This window comes from Chlamydotis macqueenii, chromosome 8 (assembly GCF_036417535.1).
Source record: "Chlamydotis macqueenii isolate bChlMac1 chromosome 8, bChlMac1.mat, whole genome shotgun sequence".
In the NCBI taxonomy this organism is placed as follows: Eukaryota; Metazoa; Chordata; class Aves; order Otidiformes; family Otididae; genus Chlamydotis; species Chlamydotis macqueenii.
The window spans coordinates 12,994,479-13,016,632 of NC_141563.1; the positions used below are offsets into that span (position 1 = coordinate 12,994,479).

Sequence of the window (22,154 nt, forward strand, 5' to 3'; positions counted from 1 at the left end):
TGCACATGTGGGTCAGCCCCACATCCTGCACTGGGATCGCAGAAGCACAATAACAGGCTGTGACCAGCAGTGCCGAGCAGAGAAAAAATATCTCTCTGTAATTATCATATCCATCCTCTGGTCAGCTTGGAGACCTGTCATTGTCCCTCTGCGGAGGGCAGAAGCCACTGTGCACACCAAACCCCAGCCAGCCTGAAAGGAGCATCTGAAGGGATCCCTGCGAGCTAAAGCTATGATTACTTTTTTTTTTTTTTTCCTCCACAACAAAAGGAGAAAGAGGCAATTAAGAGCTGGTTTGTTTGTGGCTGTGCATTTTACCACAGGAGACACCTGTCTACAGAGGAGGAGCAGGCTGTGGGCTGAGGATGTGTGTGCCCTCCCAAGGGCAAGGGGCATGGGGAACAGGGGGAGCCTAGGCATGTTGCCTTTACCAAACATCCCTGCGGGACACCACCAAGCCCCTCTAAAGTCAGGGACTCCCGGGATGGGCCAGGCTTTGCCTGCTGATGAAGCCTGGAGCTACGTGGGTGGCAGCTCCCTGCCAAAGCATCCTCTCAACGGGGCATGATGCTGGTGGCTGAGAGCTTTTCCCCTGGCTTCCAAGATCACAAAGTCCTCGTTGTGAAAAACCAAGCTGTGCTGCGAGTTTCTGGCAGGTGGCACGCTGGTATGATGCTTCAGGCTCCGTGCTTTATCCTACCTTCTCTTCTATGGTGCTACCACCTCTTGCATCTATTCCAGGTCCTGTGCCGAGAAGATCCTTTCACTGCTCTGGTAAAACCCCACATTCCTCATGCAGAGAGCAGACCCTGGAGCACAGCTGCCTCCTCGCATAAAGCAGAGCCATCATCCTTCCCTGCCCAGACCTGCAGGAGGAAGGCTGGCACAGGGCTTGTCAGGCAGGGACAGGGTGACGCGTGCCTGCCTCAAGCTGTGATTTGCATCTGGGATACGGATTTTTTTACACACATCCCTACACACAATACACGTCATGGCACCCAGCTCGCCTTCGTCCCTTCAGTGGGAGAGGAAGGAGAGGAGATGACCACCCACCCCTGCCCGTCTACTCCACATGCTCACCGCTTTAGCAGAGAGTTGGAAAAAAAACCTGTTCATTTTTCACCCTGTGCATGTCCTCTGTTAGCAAGGTGGAGCAAATGCACACCCTGCTCAGTATTTTTGGGAGCTGATAGATGCTGTAGCAGCCAGGAGCCCGCAGCATGGCTGTGAGAGTTGTCCCCCCCCGTCCCTAACAAGGGAGCTGATTTCCATAAAATGGAAATGGAATCATAGGCAATGGGAAACCTAAATTCCATATTGAGAAGAAGCTAAACAAAAGGCTGAGGTCTCTGCCCCGGCATAAGCAAGGTCTCCCTCACTTGCATCACCTCTGAGGAGTTCAGCTCCACTGCACGTTTTACCTGTGTTCATTGTAGCACCGGGGCCATTTGTTTGTGTATAATAAAGAGGATCTGGGAGAAAAGCATGTAATTAGCACATCCATCATATAGGGTTTTTGGATATCAATAAAGCATTGATTCCTTCCTTCCATAAATTCCTGCACCGTGGTAAATACAAATCAGTAGCTGTGATGGAAAAGGAATGCATAACCCCCCTCAGAAGTGCATAAATCTCCCCAGCATATCATTAAACCTCTTAAACACTGATGGAAAAACTCCTCTGCCAGGCGCTGAGTGCTGCTCCCCAAGCCTTGCTGGGCTGATATCAGCAATAATGTGGTTGCAAAACTGTGGCTGGCCAGCGGTTCAAAGGTTGAAGCCAGAGCTGTGCAAATAGTGGATCTTTCCATGGAGAGACATCTCTCACTACTGGGTCTTTTCAGTTTGGGGCAGTCAGCTGAAATTTTGTGTGGTATTTTCTTTTCTAAATTCGAGCAAAAACATAAAGAGAATTTTCAGTTTGGTTTGACCTAATGTTTTGCTTGGTGTGAAATCAACAAAAAAAGCTTCATTTTTGTTTGACTTTACTCAGCCTCCTGCTCCATCCAGCCTCTTTCCCATCTTTTTTCATGCCTGTGTAAAAACCACAGCAGAGCCCTTAGTTTTGAAACAAACCCCTAGGTGTTATTCACAGAAAACAGCAAAATGAAAAGTCACTTCTTAAGGGGTTTTTTTTCACCTAAGCCAATTATGAAATTTAGCTTGCTTTTGGAAGTTTCAGTTCCTCTGAATCTGCGTAGAGAAGACAGAGCCGAGGCGTTCGGCAGGAAAGCCCTGCTGAGGTTCGGCTGCTGCCTCCACGCTGCCTTTTGCCAGCTCCCCCTCATCTCACATCTCTGTGTGGCAGCAGATAGAGAGTAATGGCTCTGTTTGTCACTGCCCTGTCACTGCAAGGCCACAGACATCCCTCATTTTGCTCTCCATCTCCCCCAGGCAAGCTCCTCTCCATCCCTCTGGTACCCAGCTCCCAAATCCCCCGGGCAACTCCCCAGCCGCTGTGGCTGATGACACCCCTCTGTCTGTCTGCCTGGCACGTGCCGAACATCTCACAGGCAGGAGATGTAGACTGTAGTTTTGCAAGAAGCGCCCGGCAGTGACCCACCTGGGATGCTGCCCTCCCCTGCAGCCCACCTTGGGGTTCATCTGGGCCCACCAGCAGCGTTGGTTCTGGGTGAGCGCTTGGATCTGCTGTCTGTCCCCGGGGCAATCCCCCGTCCTGCCCACTGAGGTGAGCACCATCACTGAGATGTCTTCAATGAGCTCTCCTTCCTGGGGAGCATCCTGCATTCCTCCCCAAACCCTCCTTACTGGGGGCTACTCTCTATCCTGCATCCCTCCCCGAAACTCTCCCTGAGCACTGCCCAGAGGTGACGAGATCCATCAGAGAGGGGACACAGCCCTGGAAAAGCCTCTCCCAACCCCTTCCCTGCTCCGGTGCTGGTTCCGCTCTCCCCCAGCGAGGAGCGATCGAAGGGAGTGCCTGTAATTGCGGCTGTCAGCAGTAACAATCACGGTGCTACCGTTATAAATGGCTCCAGCCTGACTTTTACTTACAGATTTCCCTCACGTGATGCCACAAGCCGTGCAAAGAAAAATCTGCACCGCAGAAAAGCAATTGTACCTTCCAGCTCTGTGGAAGGAGATTTATGGCTTGTTTCGGCCATAAAATAGAGCAGGCAGGGCTCAGGTTGCAGGTCGGCACGCCCTGACCAGGCAGGCTGGGGTGGTTCAAGGGAAGGGGACACACAGTGTCCCCTTGGCATCGCTCCGCTGGGGATGAGCCCAGGCGTCAGAGCCCCTGCATGTTCGGTGGTCCCTGTGTGCAAGGGAAGGGTTTTAGACTAATTCCTGCCAGACTTGTCATAAAATCACCACGACGTCTGGAGCCAGAGAGGACCTGCGGAGGATGGGGGTCTCGGGCTGTAGAGGTGACCCTTGCCAAAACTGCTGGCATCAGTCAGAGGCACTGAGAAATGCTGGGGGATTTTCTGCATACGTGCGGTTTGCAGCACCGGGACTAATTTTTAGGGTGACAACAAATCCAGGCAGTGTCCGGCCCGTGCCTGCCATCAGAGACCAGAGCCGTTGTTCTCCGAGCAGCTGGCTGGAAGCAGATGTGGAGTCCCCCGCAGAAACTCATCCCAGCCACTCCCCAGCCCACAGCCGGGCCGGGAACCCATGCCGTGCCGCCTTTCACTCTCTGCCCTGGTGGCACAAGGATCTTTGGCACGTGACCCCACTTGCTTTAAACAATTCCTTCTAATCTGCCGACTGTCCTGAGGTTGCAGGACCTGGAGCCGTGTGTTATGGCACCTACGGATGGTTCACATCCAGCCCCAATCCATAAGGGGATGCGACCTGGAGACACACCATTCCTTCCAGGCCAGGCAAGACCCTCTGTGGAGAAACAGCCTAACCTAGTGCTGTCCCAGAACATCTTCAAATGGACTTGCTGTGGACAAGGTCCCTCCATCAGCAGGAGTCAACCACGCGAAGGATGCTAACAACGCAGGGCTCAGTGGCGAGGCTTGGAGCTCAAGCCAGGCAGGGTCAAGCCGGGTTCGGCCAGAGCGGCTGTTGTTTTCCTAACGCAGCCCTTGCAAATAGGAAGTCTGTGGCCTTACGTGCACTTTGATAAGGTTCAGAGGTTGTTAAAAAAACACAAAGCTATGGCAGGATTTTCAAAAATTCCCAGAAAGTCTCGCTAGCTATGGAGATTTCTGCCCTAGTTATTAGCACACATCTCAGCCTCGCCTGCACTTAGCTTTTAGCCACTACAGACACGCTGGTGAAGGGACACAGGTTTAGCGCAGAGAATCGCAGTGACACATCCTCGAGCATGTCGTTAGGGCATGGTGTCACACGCGGGTACGCTCTACTCTCCTTTCCCAGCGGGGACCACTTGCCAAAAGTAAAGCATCTTTGTACCGGCACCAAGGCACAACCTCAGCATTTGGTCATCCACAGCCCGTTGACCGCAGGGGTGGCACAGAACTGCTCCGCCGCTTTATTGTGCTTGTGGCAGCTTGGTGCCTGCAGCATTGATAAACCGAGATGCACCCAGATCTCCTGTTTCCTCTGTCACCCGCTGCCACTCTGGTGTGACGGTGGCACTGGCCACATGAGTTGGCCCAGGTCATCCCCCCTTCCCGTTGTTTTGTGGGGTGCTGCCCCCCTTCCTTCTCCCTCCTTGCATGGTTTATCCTCCTGGGAAGGGGCCAGCAGCCAGGATGGTGATGGAGAGGTTTAAGGAGACAAGCAAGGTTGGGGTAAACAGGACAGGGGTGATCCCAAGGCCACCTGGCATTTTACCAAGCCCTGTCTGCTGGGAAATATCCCAAAGGGATACGGGTCCACCCTTCCCCAGGGCATGGCGGAGCAATGCCACGGATGCAGAGAGGTGCCGGGGGACGCTGATGCTGCACTCTCCCCTGCTACAACTGGTGAGGAGGGGGATTGAGCAGTAGGGCAGTCCCGGGGACAGAGTAAGGAGGGCAGAGGCTCTCCTGGAAACGGCCCAGACAGCTCCAGGGCTGGGAGGAAGCAGCTCTTGTTTCTTCTCTAATTTTAGACCTTTTCAGGGTGTTCAATTTTCTTTACCACCGGTCAGCTGCTGTCTTCTCGCACAAAGCACGCGTGCATAAATTAAACCAGACGCATAGATGTATACTGGAAACGATCCAGGAGCAATCACTTACACACCAGTGAAGGGCGTGAATCCCCCCATCTGCTCCCGGTTGCAAGACAGCGCAGCAACCAGCACAGCTCCTCGGGGCTCGTCCCTTTGCAGCGGTGGGGGACGCTGCACCCCTCGCATTGTATGAGTGGGGCTGGAAGCAACCTGGCAGGGGCATCTTGACTTAAACCATCTGGGCAGATGGTTTCTTTCCTTATTCCTCAGCTGAGTTGCCAAGCAGGACACCCCTGTGATCTCAAGCAAAGCGGCAGGGACACGTGCGAGCAGCGAGGAGCTGCTGCCTGCTCGTGGCTGTGCGTACATCGGCCGTGATTCAGCCCGTGAAAGGTCAGCCTGCTCGGGGGCATCTCTCTGACGCTGGTTTGGCTTTTTGCTCTGTGTTTCTGCATCCCTATGCACTTCAGTAGCAACTGTGCATCTACATGCAGGCTTGCAGCCAAGGGTACGCTGCTGCCCATCCTTGGGATTTCTAAGATCGGGCATGTTGACACTGTCTGAGCAACATATGGGCCAAATCCTGCCCCGGAGAGCGCAGGGGAGGCAATAAATAAGCCAGGCAGGGCATGTTTACTGCCCACAGACCCACATGCCCACATGCTTGTGACTGGGGACAGGGCTGCCCCATCCCCGGGGCTGGCTTTTGGGGATCTTGAGCCCAAAATACACCTCTGCGATGGGCTCAAGTCCTGATGGATTGAATTCAATCAGCGGGTAAAATGACCCACCTGCAGCCGAGGCAGAGGCAGGCACGTCCCCTCCTGGCAGGTCTCATCCTGGGTCCCGTGGAAGCAGGGACGAAAGCATCATTTTACCCCGCTCAGAAGAGCTGCGGGAGGTTATGGCTGCTGGTACAGCGCTTGGAAGAGCCCGGATCGGTACCAACATCCCTGCCGCTGGAACCAGGCCCATCCAGTGCACTAGTATTGCCTGGAAACCACTGCTCCTCCTGGCGTAAAAACCTGCTGCAGGCAGCTTGGCTCGGGGTATAAACGCCCTGACAATTTCCAGTGGATTGGGCTGTGCTGCTCCCATGCTGACCCTGTGTGCTGCCTCTGCCCTGGGGACTGAGGACCACCCCCCCGGCCGGCTCCTGATGCTCATAATCACACCCTCCTCCTCCGCCGGCACCGGGCGGGGAGGGAGAATATGTGAAAAATCAATAGCCCTAGCTCAGGCTGCTGGGGGATGTATACATTTTGCACCGCTGTCTCTGGGAAATCTGATATATTGATCGCGATCCTCAAGACTGGTATTGATGAAGCCGATAACAGGAGTGTGGGGGGCTGGCCGGTGGATGCCGAGGGTGTCTGAAGCCCAGGGCTGCTGTATTGATCCTGGCAGGCAGGGCAGCATCTCTTGTTGTGATTCACTAAATCCCCTCATCATTCCACCTCAAGCTCACCCCTGACCTGCTTTTATTTCTGTATTTATTTATTCCCCACCTTCCCTTCCAAGCGGTTGTGGCAGTGAAGCCCTGGTCCTCCCTCGGGAGTGGGAATCACCGCCCGGGCATGGCAGGGCAGAGGAGGATGCAGAGAGCAGCCATTTCCCCGCACGACGCCCTCGCCACCTCTGCGGAGCGGCTCTGGCCGGCGGCAGAGAGCAGCTTTGCTGTGCGGAGGTTGGCAGCATGTTGCTGCTCCTGGCCCCCCAGGTTCAGGCATTATTTCTTCTGGTTTCAACGGAGAGGAGATGCATTTATCTTCCCAGGTCCCCCGCGATCTTGACCCACCCAGTGGTCCAGGCTCAGCAGGTCCTGCTCTGCTTCTGGGGCCAGGGAGGGTCATGCTGCTCAAGCATCCCCTCCCGTGACAAACCCAGCCCCTAAATATCCTAAAAATCAGCTGCCTGGGGAGGAGGTGGGAAGAGAGGTGTAGGAATGGTTGTCTGTGGGTGTCCTGCATTGTCTCCTGCTGAGGAAAACCCTCCTCTTCGTGATTTTATGAGTGCCATTAAAGAACACTTTCCCGCTGTAAGACTTTTTTTTTCTAAAGGCTCTTTTCAAGATTTCTTCTCCCCAGTAATGCAGGATGTTTAAAAGTATAATTATATTTTTTTTTAAAAAACCCCACCATGCTATTTATAAATTATTCTATATGCTCTCAACAAAGCAAGTGCCAGACTGCACTGGCGGAAAGCCCACTCCTGACTTCTCCTTGCTGGGTTTAAAATTGCAAATAACGTTGCTGCTTTTATTTTTTCCTAGCTACAACAGCACTGGGGGGAAGATCACAACACAAACTGTTTCCTGGAAAAGAGTGAGAGATGAGGGAATGTGGCAGCCTGGTGTAAGCGAGGCACGGGGACCGGGATCCAGACCTGAGGCACGAGGTCTGGGATCGGCTGGGATCAGCATCCCTCCTGGGCTGGGATGCGTTGCTTGCATTCCCCCGCCTGCCCTCCAGCCCAGCGCTTTCCTCTTTCATTTAAGGCTTCTCCTGCCCTCTTTTCCCTCCTGCCTTCCTCCCCCAGCCCCTGGACGGGCAGAGCTGAGAATCTGGAAACATTCTGAAGGGCCGGAAAGCCGCAAGTCCCAGCAGAACGGTGAAACACTGCCACAATGCCAAGCGTGGCCCCAAAGCATGTCTGATAACGGGAGGCAGGGTTTTGCCAATCAGATATTTAAATGGAGCTGATGCTAGAGAACAGGGCAACGGTGAGTGAGGAGTCCAGCCTCTGCTCTGCCTCTCCTGCTAGCGTCTGTCTTTGGATAATACCAATAAATAGCATTTATTGGTATTAAATAAATAAATAGCATTTATTAGTGAGTAAAAAACCCTCCAAGTTACAAAGGGAAGGGAAGATCACTAGTTATTTTCAGCCGCTGAATTTGCAAGCTGTTGTATCAGACGATATTCCCTTATTATACATCATGGTATACATTTCATACAATGCGTCCAGCAAATAATAAAAAGAATACTTATTTCTTAATCCATTCTCCTCCCCTATGCTGCACATTATCTCCGGAAGCCCGACGGGATACAAAGGGTCGAAGCTGGCAAGACTCGCCTCTCATCTAAGTCAAAGCCACCGATCGTGGTGGGAGCGGGCTCAGCCCCTGCGCGCTTTTATCGGCAGCAAGCCTGCAAAGGTAACGCGGTAAAAAGCTGGTGACCTGCGGAATGTAAGTCAAGCTGTGACATCGCGGTTGGCTCGCGCTGAGGTCAGCGCCGGGCAGGTTGCTGAGTGTGAAGTTTCAGATGAAGGGCACTAAAGCTCTATTCATTAAACGGTTTCCTGCAAACATAATTAAGAGATGGTATCGGTGAGCATCGCTGCTGCGTGCGCCGCTGTCGCTGCCGGGTAAATCTTGGCGCGGGTAAGAACGCTCGCAAATCAGAAGTCCCCGGGCCTGTGACAGGACCCCGATAAATCCCCGCAGCAAATGAGCTCCGTTCTTGCAGATGGCAGCAGGGGCGATGCTCCAGGCAGCTGGCAGCTGGGACAGGATCGGCCTCGGTGCGGATACGGGAAGAAGCTGAAAACTGCCGTCTGAAGGTGTGCCGGAGGTTGGGAGGCTTGAAGGAAACCCAAAATAAACCCCAAATGTGGCAAATTCCCCAGATGTGGGAATTGGGGAGGGGCAGAGTTAGGGACACTGGGACACCCGGGGATAACCGAGGGCTGCGGCCCTGCTCCAAACAGCGCCGGTTTGGTCTCTCACACAGCGGGTGCTGAACCCTCCAGCCCCCGGGGGTGTCTGTATTTTGGGGCAGCTGTGCCCCTGTGCAGGTGGCTTGCAGATGTAAGCACCTGCCTGAGGTTTCCCTGCTCCCCCTCGCCCTGCCAGTAAGTGTGACGAGTGGTGCAAGGGTGAAGGCTTTTGTCACAATGCAACTTTTGGAGAATTTCCTCTTTTTTTTTTTTTCTTTTTTCTTCCCCTCCTCCTTTTCCTTTGCACTGGCTTCTCTGTCTTTTCCTTCCCTCTGTTTTTTTTTGTGGCCTGTCAGCCCAATTTCCCTGCTCCCTCAGTTCTTACCCATCTTTCTTGTGTTTTCTCCTACTCTGCCCCTCCATCTCCATCCTCTGTCTCTCTGTTTTCCCTGGCTGGTACCTCCCCATTCCCTCACCTCTTCCCTCCCTCACACACTGCCCTCCCTGCCGCACTTCTCCCCATCCCATTCCCATCTCATCCCCATCCCATCCTTTCTCATCCCATCCCCATTTCCATCCCATTCAATCTCCAACTCCATTCCATTCCCACTTCATCCCATCACCATCCCACTCGCATCCCCATTCCCGTCCCAACCTCATTCTCATCCCTATCCCCATCCCCTTCCCCCCATCCCATCCTATCCCATCTCCATCCCATTCCCACCCCATTCTCACCCCATCCCATTCCATTCCCAACTCCATCCCATTCCCATTCCCATCCCACCCCCATCCCCATCCCATTCCCACCCCATCCCATTCCCATCCCTAACTCCATCCCATCCCCATCTCCATTCCTATCTGATCCCATCTCTATCCCACTTCCACCCCATCCATTCCATCCCCATCCCTATCCCATGCCCATGCCCATCCCCATCCCATTCCCACCCCCATCCTGTTCCCATCCTCACCTGACCCCATCCCATTCCCATGCCCCATCCACCCCCAAAGGGCTGAGGATTCAACCCTGGGCTGTCCCAGTGCTGCCATCACTTACGCTGGGGCTGGGCTGGAGACCCCGCGGGCCGAAGGTGGCGCGTTTGGGCCCAAACCGACCCCCAAACCGCGCAGAAAAGGTAAAAACCCGGGGGGGCGCCCCCCGCTGGGGGAACCCCGACGCCACCGGCCCCCCCGGCCCGGCCCGGCGGGGAGGGGCGGAGCCAACCGCTCTCAGCCCCGCCCCCTGAGCCGGGCCCCGCCCCGCTGCGCGCGGCAGTGGGCGGTGGCGACGGCGGTTGCCGTGGCGACGGCGCCTTGCCGGCGACCGGTTGGCTGTCGGGCCGGCTGACGGCTGGGGGGCGGCGGCGGCGGGGCGGCGGGACGGGGAAGATGGCGGCGGCAGAGGAGGCGGCGGTGGCGGCGGCGGTAGCGGGGCGGCGCTGAGGAGGCCCGAGGCGGGCTGAGGAGTGGCGGGGCGGGCGGGCGGGGGCCCATGTGTGGTAGCGGCGGCGGCCCCCTCCCGCCCCCCACTACCGGCGGCGGCCGCGGCCCCTTCTCAGCCAGGCGCCGCTGAAGCGGCTCGGCGGGCGCAGAGCGAGCGCGGCCCCGGCCCGGCCCCGGCGGCAGGATGAAGTTCGCCGAGCACCTCGCGGCGCACATCACCCCCGAATGGCGGAAGCAGTACATCCAGTACGAGGTAGGGCCGCGCCGCCCCGGCCCCGTTCCCCCCGGCTGGAGGGGGGCTCGGTGCGTGAAGCGGCCCCGCTCCCCCCGTGTCCCCTCGGGGCAGGGCGGTCGGTGGCCGGGAAGCGCTGCACCGGTGCCCCGGGGGCGAGGCAGCCCCGCTGCCCGGCGGCGGTGCCGGGCGGGCGGCAGCCTCCCGCTCCTCTCCGCGGCGCGGGGACGGGGCTGGCAGCTGAGGGTTCCCGCCGTCCCCCAAAACCGGGGACCGCTCGGAGGCGAAGCGCTGGTGACCGGTTAATTAATCGTTACCTGTGACCTCCGGGTGTGGGGCGGAGGCCAGCGGTGAGGTGAGGGCAGCGGGGCCGCAGCCCGGGGCTGTGCGGTGCTGTGCTCCCGGGCAGCCCCGCAGCTCCGGCCGCAGCCCCGCTCCCAGCCGCGGGCGTTGTTCGGCACCACCGCCGGCCCTGGCAGCGCGGAGCGGGGGTGACTTTGAGAGGCGGCTCTCGGCCTCCACGGGCGGGGGGGCCCGGCCTTCCCTTCCCTTCCTGCGGGCCTTGCCCCGCGAAGGGCCGCGGTCGGGGCTGGCCGTGCTGGTAGCTTACCCGGCTGGCTCCAGACAGGGCAGCGACCCTGCCATCAATTGCCTTTTTTTAATTTTTTTTTTAATTTTTAAAATTTTTTTTATTTTTACCTCACCATTTCATAGTTGATTGCAGGTGAACCGCTTGAATCAAGCCACCTATGACCACTCTTTACGCAAAGTCCTGCTGCATTAATGATGAATTATTTGCCAAATACAGCTTTTCATTCTTTTTTATTATGGCAGCTCTCTAAAGGTCACGCTGATTGCTTACTTTCAGATTTATCATAGAGGTGTTTGGCTTCGGTTTAACTAGATGAAGGTGGTTATTTGTAGTAAAGCCATCTCCTGTTTCAGCATTAGCAGTAAAAGTGGTTGGTGCTGATGATGTTGGTCTTTTCCACAAGTAATAATTAAACCTAGGCAACGGTAAAGCTGATTATAGGAGAGCTATGATCAGCAAAACTTATTGACTGATTGAGTCAGTCAAAACCATACAACAATTTGTTATCATTTCACGGCCTGTGTTTTCTCTCTAGGACTATAATAGCAATTTATTTCTAGTATCTCTATTAATCTGTGTGCATTTGCAAGGAAAATCACATTCATCTTAGCTTGCTTTGTTACAGTGTCAAACTTTTGTATCTGCCCTTTTGAGTATTCCTTTGTTTTCTTTTACCTGGCTGCAAAGGAAGGGATGTTTAAATAAAAACTGTGGCCAGATTTGACTTTAGAACAAAATTGTGATCTCCTTGAATTATGTGGAGAACTAGATGAGCAAATAATGCATCAGCTCTGAGGAGGAGGAAATCCATTGTCTTGATAAAATAAAGTACCAGCTTAGTTCTGCATCATGTCTATGATGAGTTATCTGTGCAAGAGTTGTTTGCTGTTCCTGGAAGCAGAAAACTTGCGTATCTTCATAAGAGAAGGTTTGGAGGTGGGTTGGAGGGGAAGGCCAGGAGGAAATAGAAGGGCAAAAGATGTGGTTGCCTGCTGAACAGACAGATGTAGAGGGAGGGTGAGGGAGACCCAGTGAACTATGACACCTTGATTAATGTGTGAAGAGCTCTGCTGCTTATTGGCCACTGTTTTCATTATAGGAGGTTAATTTTCAGATGTGTTAACTAGGGCAGTATTATTATACCATTCTCCCTTCCCCCATCCCAATTTAAAATAAAGGTAGATTTCAGTAAAAACTTCCTTCAAGTTATTACTCTCTCTAGACTTCAACTAATTTCCTCCTTGGGTAGATAGCTTAACGTAGAGTGAATGAAAATATAATCCCTGCCCTCCTTTTTAGTAATAAGTTTCAAAACTCTTTGTTTCCCTTGTTGCAGCTGACTGAATGTGAGTCAGCCTCCTGCTCATGCATATTGCAGTAATGGAATAGTCTGGCATTTATTATTCAGTAACTGGTGGTCGTGTGGGTGCGGCGCATAAAAGGCCAGCGCTACCTTGCTTTACTTGTTGATTATACTTGAGGTAGAAAGCGTTCAGCCCTCCTTTGTCAAGAAAAATTCCGAGTTGTTGATTAGCAAACGTAAGGCCAAGTGCCGCTTTCGTTACTTGCGTGCAATATTGCTTACAGCATGCATCATAGTAAAATTTTTAAAAATTATTTGTATATTTAATAATATTATAGTGTTTCTTCATCTGAGAGTTTGTCTTTTCCTTCTTAATTAAAACAGTAATCAAGCACTGTTTTGGAGTGAGAGATCTTGTTGTGTTCATTTTTAGCTCTGAAAAGATTATTCCTGTTTCCAGGCACTTCCCGTGTCACGTTTGTGATGCTGATGAAAGAACTGGAAGATGGTATAGAAATTGCTTACGTGTAGTCATCTTGTTTTTCTGCTCTGGTGTTTGTAGTTACTTCCATCGAAGAGCAGATGAGCCATGCAGTCAGACTGCCCCGAAGGCGGTAAGACCCAGGTAACCTGTGAGATCCTCACCAGGTGCCCTGACTCTGGTTTGATGTGACGCGCAGTGAGTGTGGTTGCGAGGAGCTTTGCCTCACATTAACTGGCAGTCAGACCAGGAGGAGGGTGTCGTCTCTTGCTGATGATGTCAGAAAGAAGAACGAGACTGTTGTATTTGAATACCTAAAAATGTAGTTTCGCTTTCAGATGGTCTTTAACAATTTACAGTCCTCAAAGTTCCTACCATTAGCGTAATCTTTTTCCTCCAACAAAATTCTGTTTAAGCATTATAACTGTGCTTGTGGGAAGTATGGAAGTTGCCCAGACTTAGGGCAGATACTCGGTCAGTGGAAGAGCTTTAGAGAAAAATCCATTCATTAAATAGGCAAAAAGATGATAGACTTTGATAACTATGGCTTAAATTCTTATTTTCTTTCAGCAGAAGCTCTGCTGTGACCGTTACTGTACCTCTGCTTTCTGAGAAAGAGCACTTGGCTTATGGAAAAGAGGAAAAATGATGACATATGCTATTCTGTTTCATTCAGCTTTTTGCAAAGACATTTGCCGTGACTGAGTCAACGTTAGGATGGAGCCATACACAAACCTTGACTGACTTTATTTGACTTTCCATTCTAAATTCCCATTATAAAGATTGCAGGAAGGCATACAAATTTTGTATGTCACATTTAGTATGCAAACTGGACCCAACTGATGGTTCTTGAAGCCTCAGTCAGTGCAAATGGTCAGGAGGGTTTCACGTGCGGACCAGTGGCAATAACGTAATATGTAACCCCTGTGTAAAGGAGAATTTCTACTGCTGAAGTACTGAGTGCTGTTATCAGGCTACTCCCTGGATATGACTGAGTTTAAAATAATGTATTGAGAAATGCTTAATTTGTGAAAATGCTCGTCAATTACATTAAACGCTAAATATGCCAAAGTTTTAAACAACTTTGGTTCTGATTTCAATGTCTGTCGTCTGAAAACTTTCTGTTTGTTAAAAGCTGTGCTTCAGGTTTCTCTACCCACTGCCTTCTGTGTGCAAAGACCGCAGGAGAGGGGAGCATTGATTTTGGGGGGCGGTGTGCCAAGTCCATGGAGCGCTGGCTGTCTCGTACACGTACCTGGTTGCTTGGTTCCTGCAGCTGCGTGGTTCTCACTCTGCAACTGGGCAGTGACCTGTGGGTGTACCCTGACCCAGGCAGTGGCATGAAAAGGTTTGGTCCCCTTATTTTAGGGGATGTGGCAGCGTATCTTCTGTAAAGTTAGTGTCCTTCTCCCAGCCAGTTAAATGATTGCTGTGGCACACACTGCTTCAGTGCGCTTCTTATCTTAAAACCTTATGTTTTGGACCATTCATTTACTCTTCAGTTCCTTTGGTGCAAACATAAAATTTGAAAACAAACAAAATCCCATATTTTTGTGTCAGACAACAGAATTGTCTTTTTTACATAGTCAGTACTGAACGAATTAAGGTAGCTGCTAGATGAACTTCAGCTGATGATTTTTTGCTAAGAGCTGCGTTTAATGCGCGTTTTCCAATGCAGGGAAATCGTTGGGTTGCTAGTCCTTCGTTTATCCACAAATCGCGCTGCAGATTTGCTTAGCTCTTGTGTCCATCTTTGGAGTGCTTGTAGGAGAAAGAGGAGAGCGTTGCTCCGTCTGCTCAGACTTCTAAATGTGAGTGTACGTCTGCACGTTCTGCTGATGGAAATTCGGTGGAGTTTTACAGTTGCCAGATGGCAGTTGTGTTTCAGTTAATCTGGCCTGCATTTGTTTATCTGGAGGCAGAAATCTGATGGTATTTTAAAAGAAAAAGTGCTTAATACCTTTGGAATTGCAGTATCTGAGGAAGAAGGAACAGTTATTAAAGGTGCAAAGTTCATGGGAGAGATGGGTAAAAGGTAGGAGCAGGTGACTTCCCTTCCTTTTTAAGGAGACTTCAAGTTTTAAGTACCTTTGCCTTTGGAGAAGAGAAACATGTTGCTAAGTTTTATAAATCATTTCTCTGAGACAAAGCCTCCATCAAGAAAGTAGATGGGAAAAACGAAACTGATAGTTGAGGTAGCCTGCTTGCCTTTGGAGTCTCTCTTCCAGAAACAGGCTTTCGGTTTTTGGGAGGTGGCCAATTCTGCTCGTCAAACGCTGCTTCATGATAGGCAGTTCACACCCAGGCTTGCCACCTCCTGACACAAATCTGTTGTGCTATTTCACTATTTGTCCTTCTCGGCGTTAGCGGACGAGCTTAGAAGAGCATAAGTGGTTTGAAAGCTACTCGTTTATAACAACAATTTTGTTCAAGTGTTTTAAGGCTTTTGTCCTTGTATTTGTTCACTGTTAGGGCTTGACAGTTGCATTTTTAAGTGTGTTTTCTTTCTGCCTTTTTTTTTTTTTTGTTCTCTGATACACTTTGCACCCACAGTCAACTTGTATTAATGTGTATCACCAGCACAACTCAAAGTAAGGAAATAATCTTTTTTGGGTTTTTTTTTTGTCTAGTTTGAGGGCAGAAAGAGTAATTCTTTGAGGTTGACAGTGAAGGATAACTTTTGGAAACAATAATTTCTAAAATTCTGTAACTTAGAGGACTAAACACTTCAGGTCTGAAGAAGCGCTGAGCCTTTTGCTTTCAGGTTATTGGTTTACTTATATAGGTCAGGTAAGCTGTAACAAAATCTGCTGCCCTGCAGCTGTCAGATTGTAATATGTCAGTCTGCATGGGGAGAGAGGCCTGTGGGATGACCGACACCTTCGGCTTTCGGGATTGTTCAGTGCAGGACCGTCAGTGGTGTGGTCCTTTTTAAATTTTTTTTTTTTTTTTTCTTTTTTAAATAACTGATAAAACCAGAGATAGGAAGTACACCACGAGTTTACCTCTGGGTGGGTTAAGGGATGGCGTTCTTACTGCAGTGACTTTCAATGTGCTGTCTTGTCAGGTTTGTTTATCCTGTGTCATGTCGTTGTGGTTCATGGAAAAAGTTACAGGTAGGCGGGAATGATGAGCAGGATGAAAAAGGGGGAAGGCTTTCTGACCACTTGATGAACATCATGTGCTGCTGGCCAGTGAGTCATGGAGGGGGAAAAGGACTGAAATGGCCAGTGTTTGGGAGGAATTTAAAGGAAGCACTGGGGGTAGAGGAGAGCTATGCCACTGGGACGAGGATCATTCAGCAATGGCTCAGTTGAGAAAGCAGTTCTGCAAGTGACCTTTGTTGAGACCTCTGTGGACTCGGGAATCAGGCTTTTAAGAGAGTCTGAGCTGCTGGTGTGGCCTGCCACCTAGGAGATCTTGTGATAAACAGACATGTCCTTTAGACCTTATATTTACTTAACAGGATCATAACCACTATGTTACAAGAGTGCTGAGCTTCCAGTTGCTGAGCTTGTAGGTTTTGGCTTGAGGGTATTAGGGAATTTGTTATTTAGGCTGTGATGTTTTGACCTGGGGGGAACACAGATACACAAGATGGTAAAGGCAGAGGTGCAGGATTTTAAAAGTATATGATATGTTGGGAAACAGGCAGGAGAGACAGGAGTTCAAAACACCTGAATGACTTAATGTGCTAGATTTCTGTGGGTTCAAAAGTGAAGGAATAAAATCTACTTTTTCATCAGCTGTGTGTGAAGCATGCTCACGTTCCGTATGCACATGAAGATGCGTGTCTTTATGAAGTGATGTGGGGTGTGTGTAAACAAATCGGCAATGGGAATGGGCCCTTCCTGGGAGCTTGTCCCGTGGTCTCTGGGAGGCAGTTCACAGTGCATCTCAGACATGAAAACCTAGTTAATAATTCTGTCTGATGTTAACGGTGTCCTTCAGTTTCCACCTCAACAGAAGGCCATCACCCTTGCTTCCCTAATCTCCTTCGTCATGTTGTCTTCAGCTTTTAGGATGTATGTGTAGTTCTGTACTCCTGTATAACAGGGAGAAGAAATCCCTGAGGCTGCTTTTCCTCCATTTGCCTTGACAAACTCCTTTGTGTCATGCAACAGTTCTTGTTTTGGTTTGTTGTTGTTTGTTTTTTTTTTTATGTACAACCTTTAATGTCCTACCAACGGAGAAATATTTTTCCCAGGGAAGATGTCGAAAGATACAGTTGGAATAAATTTTATGGATTAGTAAGGTAACAGGCTTTAGACAAAGCAGTCAGTAAATGTGAACTTGTATTTCTTTTGTTAACAGAAATACGTGTGATAGCATTGACATCACGTTCCATGGCTTTCTGTGTCAGTCTGGAGGATAAAAGGGTTATAATTGCTTTTGTTTTCAAACAGGCATCTCAAAACAATGTGATGTTTTAAAAAATACTAACTGTATTCCTTGTTCTCTCTCTCTCCTTTGCAGGCTTTGAAAGAGATGCTCTATGCAGCTGTGGACCAGGCCCCTTCTATAGAAGGTAAGCAAGTTGTAACGGAGAATCATGTTTTTCTTGGCATGGGGTGCTGGACACGTAGTCCTGCTACTTTTCTGTCCTCAGTCCTCCTAAATTGGTAAACTGAATACACTGATGGGCAAATGCCTGGCCTTTCACAGTCTGCTTGCTATTTTTGATTGTTAGAACTCTTTGTCCTCTGTCATTAGGACAACAAATGTCTTTGTATAGTGTGGGACTTCATCAGCTGGATTCCTCTTGCTTATAAGGACATTCACTGGTGGAAGTACTTTCTTCATCGCTTGAGAATAGACCTTTGTTTCCCTGTGACAGCTAGCCACCTCAGGCGATAACTGTGCTAGAGAGATACTGGTTCCTGGTTTGTTACTGGTGATTTGAACTGAAGAGTCTCATCCTTTCGTTCTATGTCTTCCTCGAATGCCGTGCTACCTCTCGTATGTTGACATGAGTGTATTTTCTTTTTTTGCCTGTGTTTATGGCCACTGAGTTCTCTAGATAGATTATGTAGGATAATATTTGGTTTTAAGGTCAGTGTATTTTGAATAGTTTGTTTAATTAAGTGATGATCTGTGCAAAATTTCTCAATAGAGCCCTTTACTTTCTTTCTGTCTTCTTTGCGTTGTCTTTGAAGTACTGAATAGTTTTTGCCTTTATTTTGTCTCACTCCCTACTTTCTTGCCCTTCATGTGGATTTCAGACTTTTTTTAACCTCCTTACCTTTATTATTTTCACTTTGATTGCAGTGCAATGTTAATTTAACTAACCTCTTTGAATGTGGCTCTAGGCTTCTTTCTTTCATATTTATAGAGCAGAACAACATCTGCTCCTTCTAGCGTAGTCAGTTGGCTAACATGAATAATGCTAGTCACTATTAATGTTAGCTTATTAACTACTTTCTTTGTGTTGATTAGAAATGGGAAATGAGGTATGACATGGTTAAAATAATGTGGAATATTAATTTTTTGAATTTAACTATACCTGCTCTTTGATTAGAATTTTAAAACAAACTGCAGTAGTTCATAGACTACATGTGTGTGTATGATGGGGCAGACTTTTGTTGTAGAGGTGCAGTCTAAGCTGATAACTTAATTGAAATGCTCAGACAGCTATAATTTTTAGGGTTTAACCTGACACTTGGTTGTCCGCTTGACTCAGCCTGCTAGTGTTGTTAAATTAATCAGCCTTTTCTCTAATGTGCGGGTCTTGGAACTAGATTTGTAAAGGTTATGGTCCTAGCATCATCTAAAATATATGGGTTATTTTTGGAAAACTGAATAAAACTTGCCAGCAATACACTGGCAAAAGAGGAAAGTCTCACTTTATTTTTTTGAGTGTCAAAATTGCTTAAAAAACCCACAAACCTGCAGACCCTCCCTCCTCCGTAGTACAAAATCGATTTTCTAGCTAAGAGGAATTACAGTGTTTTGTGCAGGCCAAACTGACTATATTAATTTTTAAAGACAACTTGCTAATTTTGTTGAAAATCCAGCATTAGTTTTATGGAAGACTGGAGCATTTACAAGGCCTTTTATTCACAATGGGAGCAAATGGTGTCTGTGCTAATGAAATTTTGTAGTCTAATATTTGAGTATGACTTACTGGTTTTTGCGTGTGATACTTAAAATTTCAAGGTGGACTGTGATGTTTGTATGTAAAGGTATTTGGCAAAGGGAGAAAAGGTAAAGAATAAAATGGTATAATACTATATTTAAGTTCTTTTAAATCTTGAAAGAGTCGGTTTTGCTCTTTAGGCTCTGGCTTCCTCTCTGAAACTTGTGTTGTGGCTCAGGATGGGGCCAGGCTATTTGTGCTGTCAGTACAGGCAGGTCAGTTAGAGCCAGTGGATCCTTCTCCCGTTGCCTGTAGGAGTGCAGAGGTGACAGAGGGAAGGCAGATGTCTTTCTATGAGCTGCAGCTTTAGGAAAGGCTTGTACTGGAAGTGGATCAAAACCCCAGGTATTGCTCTGTCCCTGCTGCTTACTTCCTCCTCCTTTAAGCCCTTCTGCCGTTCTTCGTAGAAGCCTTAGGCCAGGGTTAGTGCGTGACTGCAGACAAACTGTACCCCAAACAGGGCTCTAGTCCCTGTCAGAGGAGATGGGGCAAGTTCTTTAAACTTCGGGGGGATGTAGCAGCTATGGTCAGGGGCTGGGTGTTGGCCTGTGTGTTTTCAGTTTAATATTCATTTTCCAATGGATACTTTTGTATTATTTTGAGCTTAGCATGGAAACTACAGGAGTGTGCTACTGAAACCCAGCTTCCTAGTATGAGCCTAATGTAATCTTATTTTAGACTGGTCTAACTAAAATCCACTTTCTGATTGATTTAGTTGATCACAGACACACTGTAGATGTGCATAGTAGGTTTTGATTTACCCTACATGGATTGTAAAGCTAATCTTCAGTTCACATATTGGGCTGTGAAGAAAAGGTAGTTGTGTATGCCAAAGCCGAGGCTATTCCTAATTCTTATTCTGCTCGGCTGGATGTGTAATTCAGGACTCGTGAATGAGTTGCTTAGATTTCTGCTGCAGGCTGCTTACTGGTAAAATTTGTATACATACAGAAACGCTTTGTATTGCTTAGTAGTATGTTCGAAGCATTTTGGAAACTCTTTAAAAAAAAAAAATTACTATCCAACCAAGACATGTTGTAAGTAATGGGCAAGGCAGCTAATAGGTGAACCATCCATCATTAATAGCTTTCATTTAGTTTGCATTTAGGAATCTCCTGTTTGTGGCTGGGACGTGGGTAAACAAAGCTAACTTCAGAATGACTCTTAAGCTCTGTCTCAGATGGTCCTAGTGGACAAAGTGTTGCCGGGAACAGGATCATGGAACTACATTGAGCAATTTTTACTGTGCTGGTTATCTAGTTATATGGTGACCCTCCTCATTGTGCTACATTAAATCGTACCTACGTCCATCTGCTTTTTCCTGTTTTCAGATAACACACACAGGCTGCGGTGTTAACCACAACCCATGTAGATGTGAATTAGCACACCCTGTCAAGGCTGTATGATAGGAGGAGATTGTTTATAGCTGTCCCTGACGCTATTGCAAGGTGCTGTGGCTCTCTGTTTCATGAGAGTTAGACCAGATTGTATGCATGTCTCTTTTGGCAGTTGCTAGCTGTACACATGGATTTCTTTAATCTGTTCAAAGATACTTTTTTTTTTTCCCCCGTCTGTCTACTCTGTAACAGCAGTTTTCTATATGTCAGGGTTATTCCTCCAGATGCTCCTCATCTTTTTACAGGGCTTTCCCCTGATGAAACTTGCACCATCCTTCCACCTGAGCAACATCTGTACAAAATTAGTTTGTTAATTCAATCTCATACACATCACTGGAAAAAGTATCAAATGATGCTTGATTCCCAGCTGTATAAAAGGACTTGCTTGAATTTCCGGAGAATTCTTTGATATGTGTTTCCTTTGTTAGCTGTTTGTTATGTGGTGCTTGCTGTTACTGGAGCAATCTGGATGAACTGATGCTGCCATGATGTTATTCGCAGCTTCTGACTCCTCATGGCACAGCAGGAAGGCACCCTTTCTCTACCCTGAGCTACCTTTAGGAAGAAGCTATGACAATTTAGAGGTAAAAATCTACTGTTACACTTGTTTTCTCCAAGGCAGAATGTGCAGTATTGCAAAAGCATGAAATACTGACCTCACCATGAGCATGTAGATTTTTTTGCGTTCCTTGTTCCTCCCACTACTTCCTGTCCCATTTGTAACCGAAGTAAAACAGGTTACTGGACCACTGTTGCTTGGAGTCCTCTAGATTATTCCACTTGGTGAGCAGATGTGTCGGCATCTCCCCAAGCTCCTTACGATGCAGCTCTTCTCAGCTGCAGTGGAGATGAAAGTGTGGCTGTAAATTATTCATTCTGATTGTCTGCTTGAATGGACAGGGTCCACTCTAAATATTATTTCCTAGAATATTTGTCTTTCAGATATTGAAATTTAACCTCCCATTAATACTTGTGTAAACAAATGTTGTCGTTGTAATATCAGATGGTACAAGAGCGTTCTGTTGTATCCTCTTATTATGGAGATTACTTATGCCGCTTAACCCCAATCCTGAATTCCAGTGGCACCTTTTAAACGAGGATTGCTGCTTGATGAAGGACTGTGTAGGGCTGGAATGGTGTAACGGCATAGGAGTGGGGAATAGGGTTGCTTTCAGATAGAACTCAACCCCAAAATTAAAAGAATGTTAAAATAACATTTGATTGGTAGGGGAAAAGCTTTAGTGGTAATGGAGATCCTCTGCTGGCACTTGTAACCTGTATGTTGACCTCTTTACTTGTGCTAGATTAGAAAAGCAAGAGGTGCAAATTTGAGATAACCTGAGAGTGCCAGCACTGGTGGTGTGTGCTGTGTGGTTACACCCTTGTTCCTGGTTTCATTGTAATGCACTTACCGTGGTAACTGACAGCTACAAATCTTTAGTTTGGATTTATCTCTGTTACTTTAGAGCGATAAGTTATCTTTCTGAATAAGCAGGGTGTGGGAAATCACATCCTTTTTTTTTTCTTAAGGAAGTTATGAGGCTGACAATTTTCATTTGTTATATGCAGACATGCTTTGTAGGATTGATGAAAGGCTTATGGTTTGTCTCTCTATATACAGATGTCATCTTTTTATTTGAAAATAAACATTTATTTTCAATTGCGTAAGCTTACTTTGTAGCAGGTTGGGGTTTTGTTTACGGGGGAAAGTTCAGGCTTATGGGAGTCTTCAACAGAACTGCTTCCCATCAACTACCACAAAGCAGCCACAAGCAGGTGAATGCTTTGTCTCTGTTTCACTGTGTTGTTGCATACCCATGAT

The 22,154-nt window shown here is 48.5% G+C and overlaps 1 protein-coding gene and 1 long non-coding RNA gene across 2 annotated transcripts in view; one reads left to right on the plus strand and one right to left on the minus strand.

Annotated features, from left to right (window-relative positions):
* Nucleotides 1–8,053: 8,053 nt before the first annotated feature.
* Nucleotides 8,054–9,941, minus strand: LOC147599928 (uncharacterized). The gene is made up of 2 exons (XR_015259285.1): nucleotides 9,806–9,941; nucleotides 8,054–8,675 (listed from the first exon to the last, which is right to left on the minus strand). It is a non-coding gene; the product is annotated as an uncharacterized LOC147599928 (long non-coding RNA).
* Nucleotides 9,942–10,145: 204 nt separating this feature from the next.
* The window catches only part of XPR1 (xenotropic and polytropic retrovirus receptor 1), a 107,671-nt gene continuing 95,662 nt past the window's right edge, over nucleotides 10,146–22,154 (plus strand). Inside the window, exons 1-2 of the mRNA XM_086754105.1 lie at nucleotides 10,146–10,444; nucleotides 17,276–17,327. Of these exons, the coding sequence (XP_086610231.1) occupies nucleotides 10,376–10,444; nucleotides 17,276–17,327 (121 nt within the window). The 5' untranslated portion in view covers nucleotides 10,146–10,375. The remainder of the gene's footprint in view (nucleotides 10,445–17,275; nucleotides 17,328–22,154) is intronic.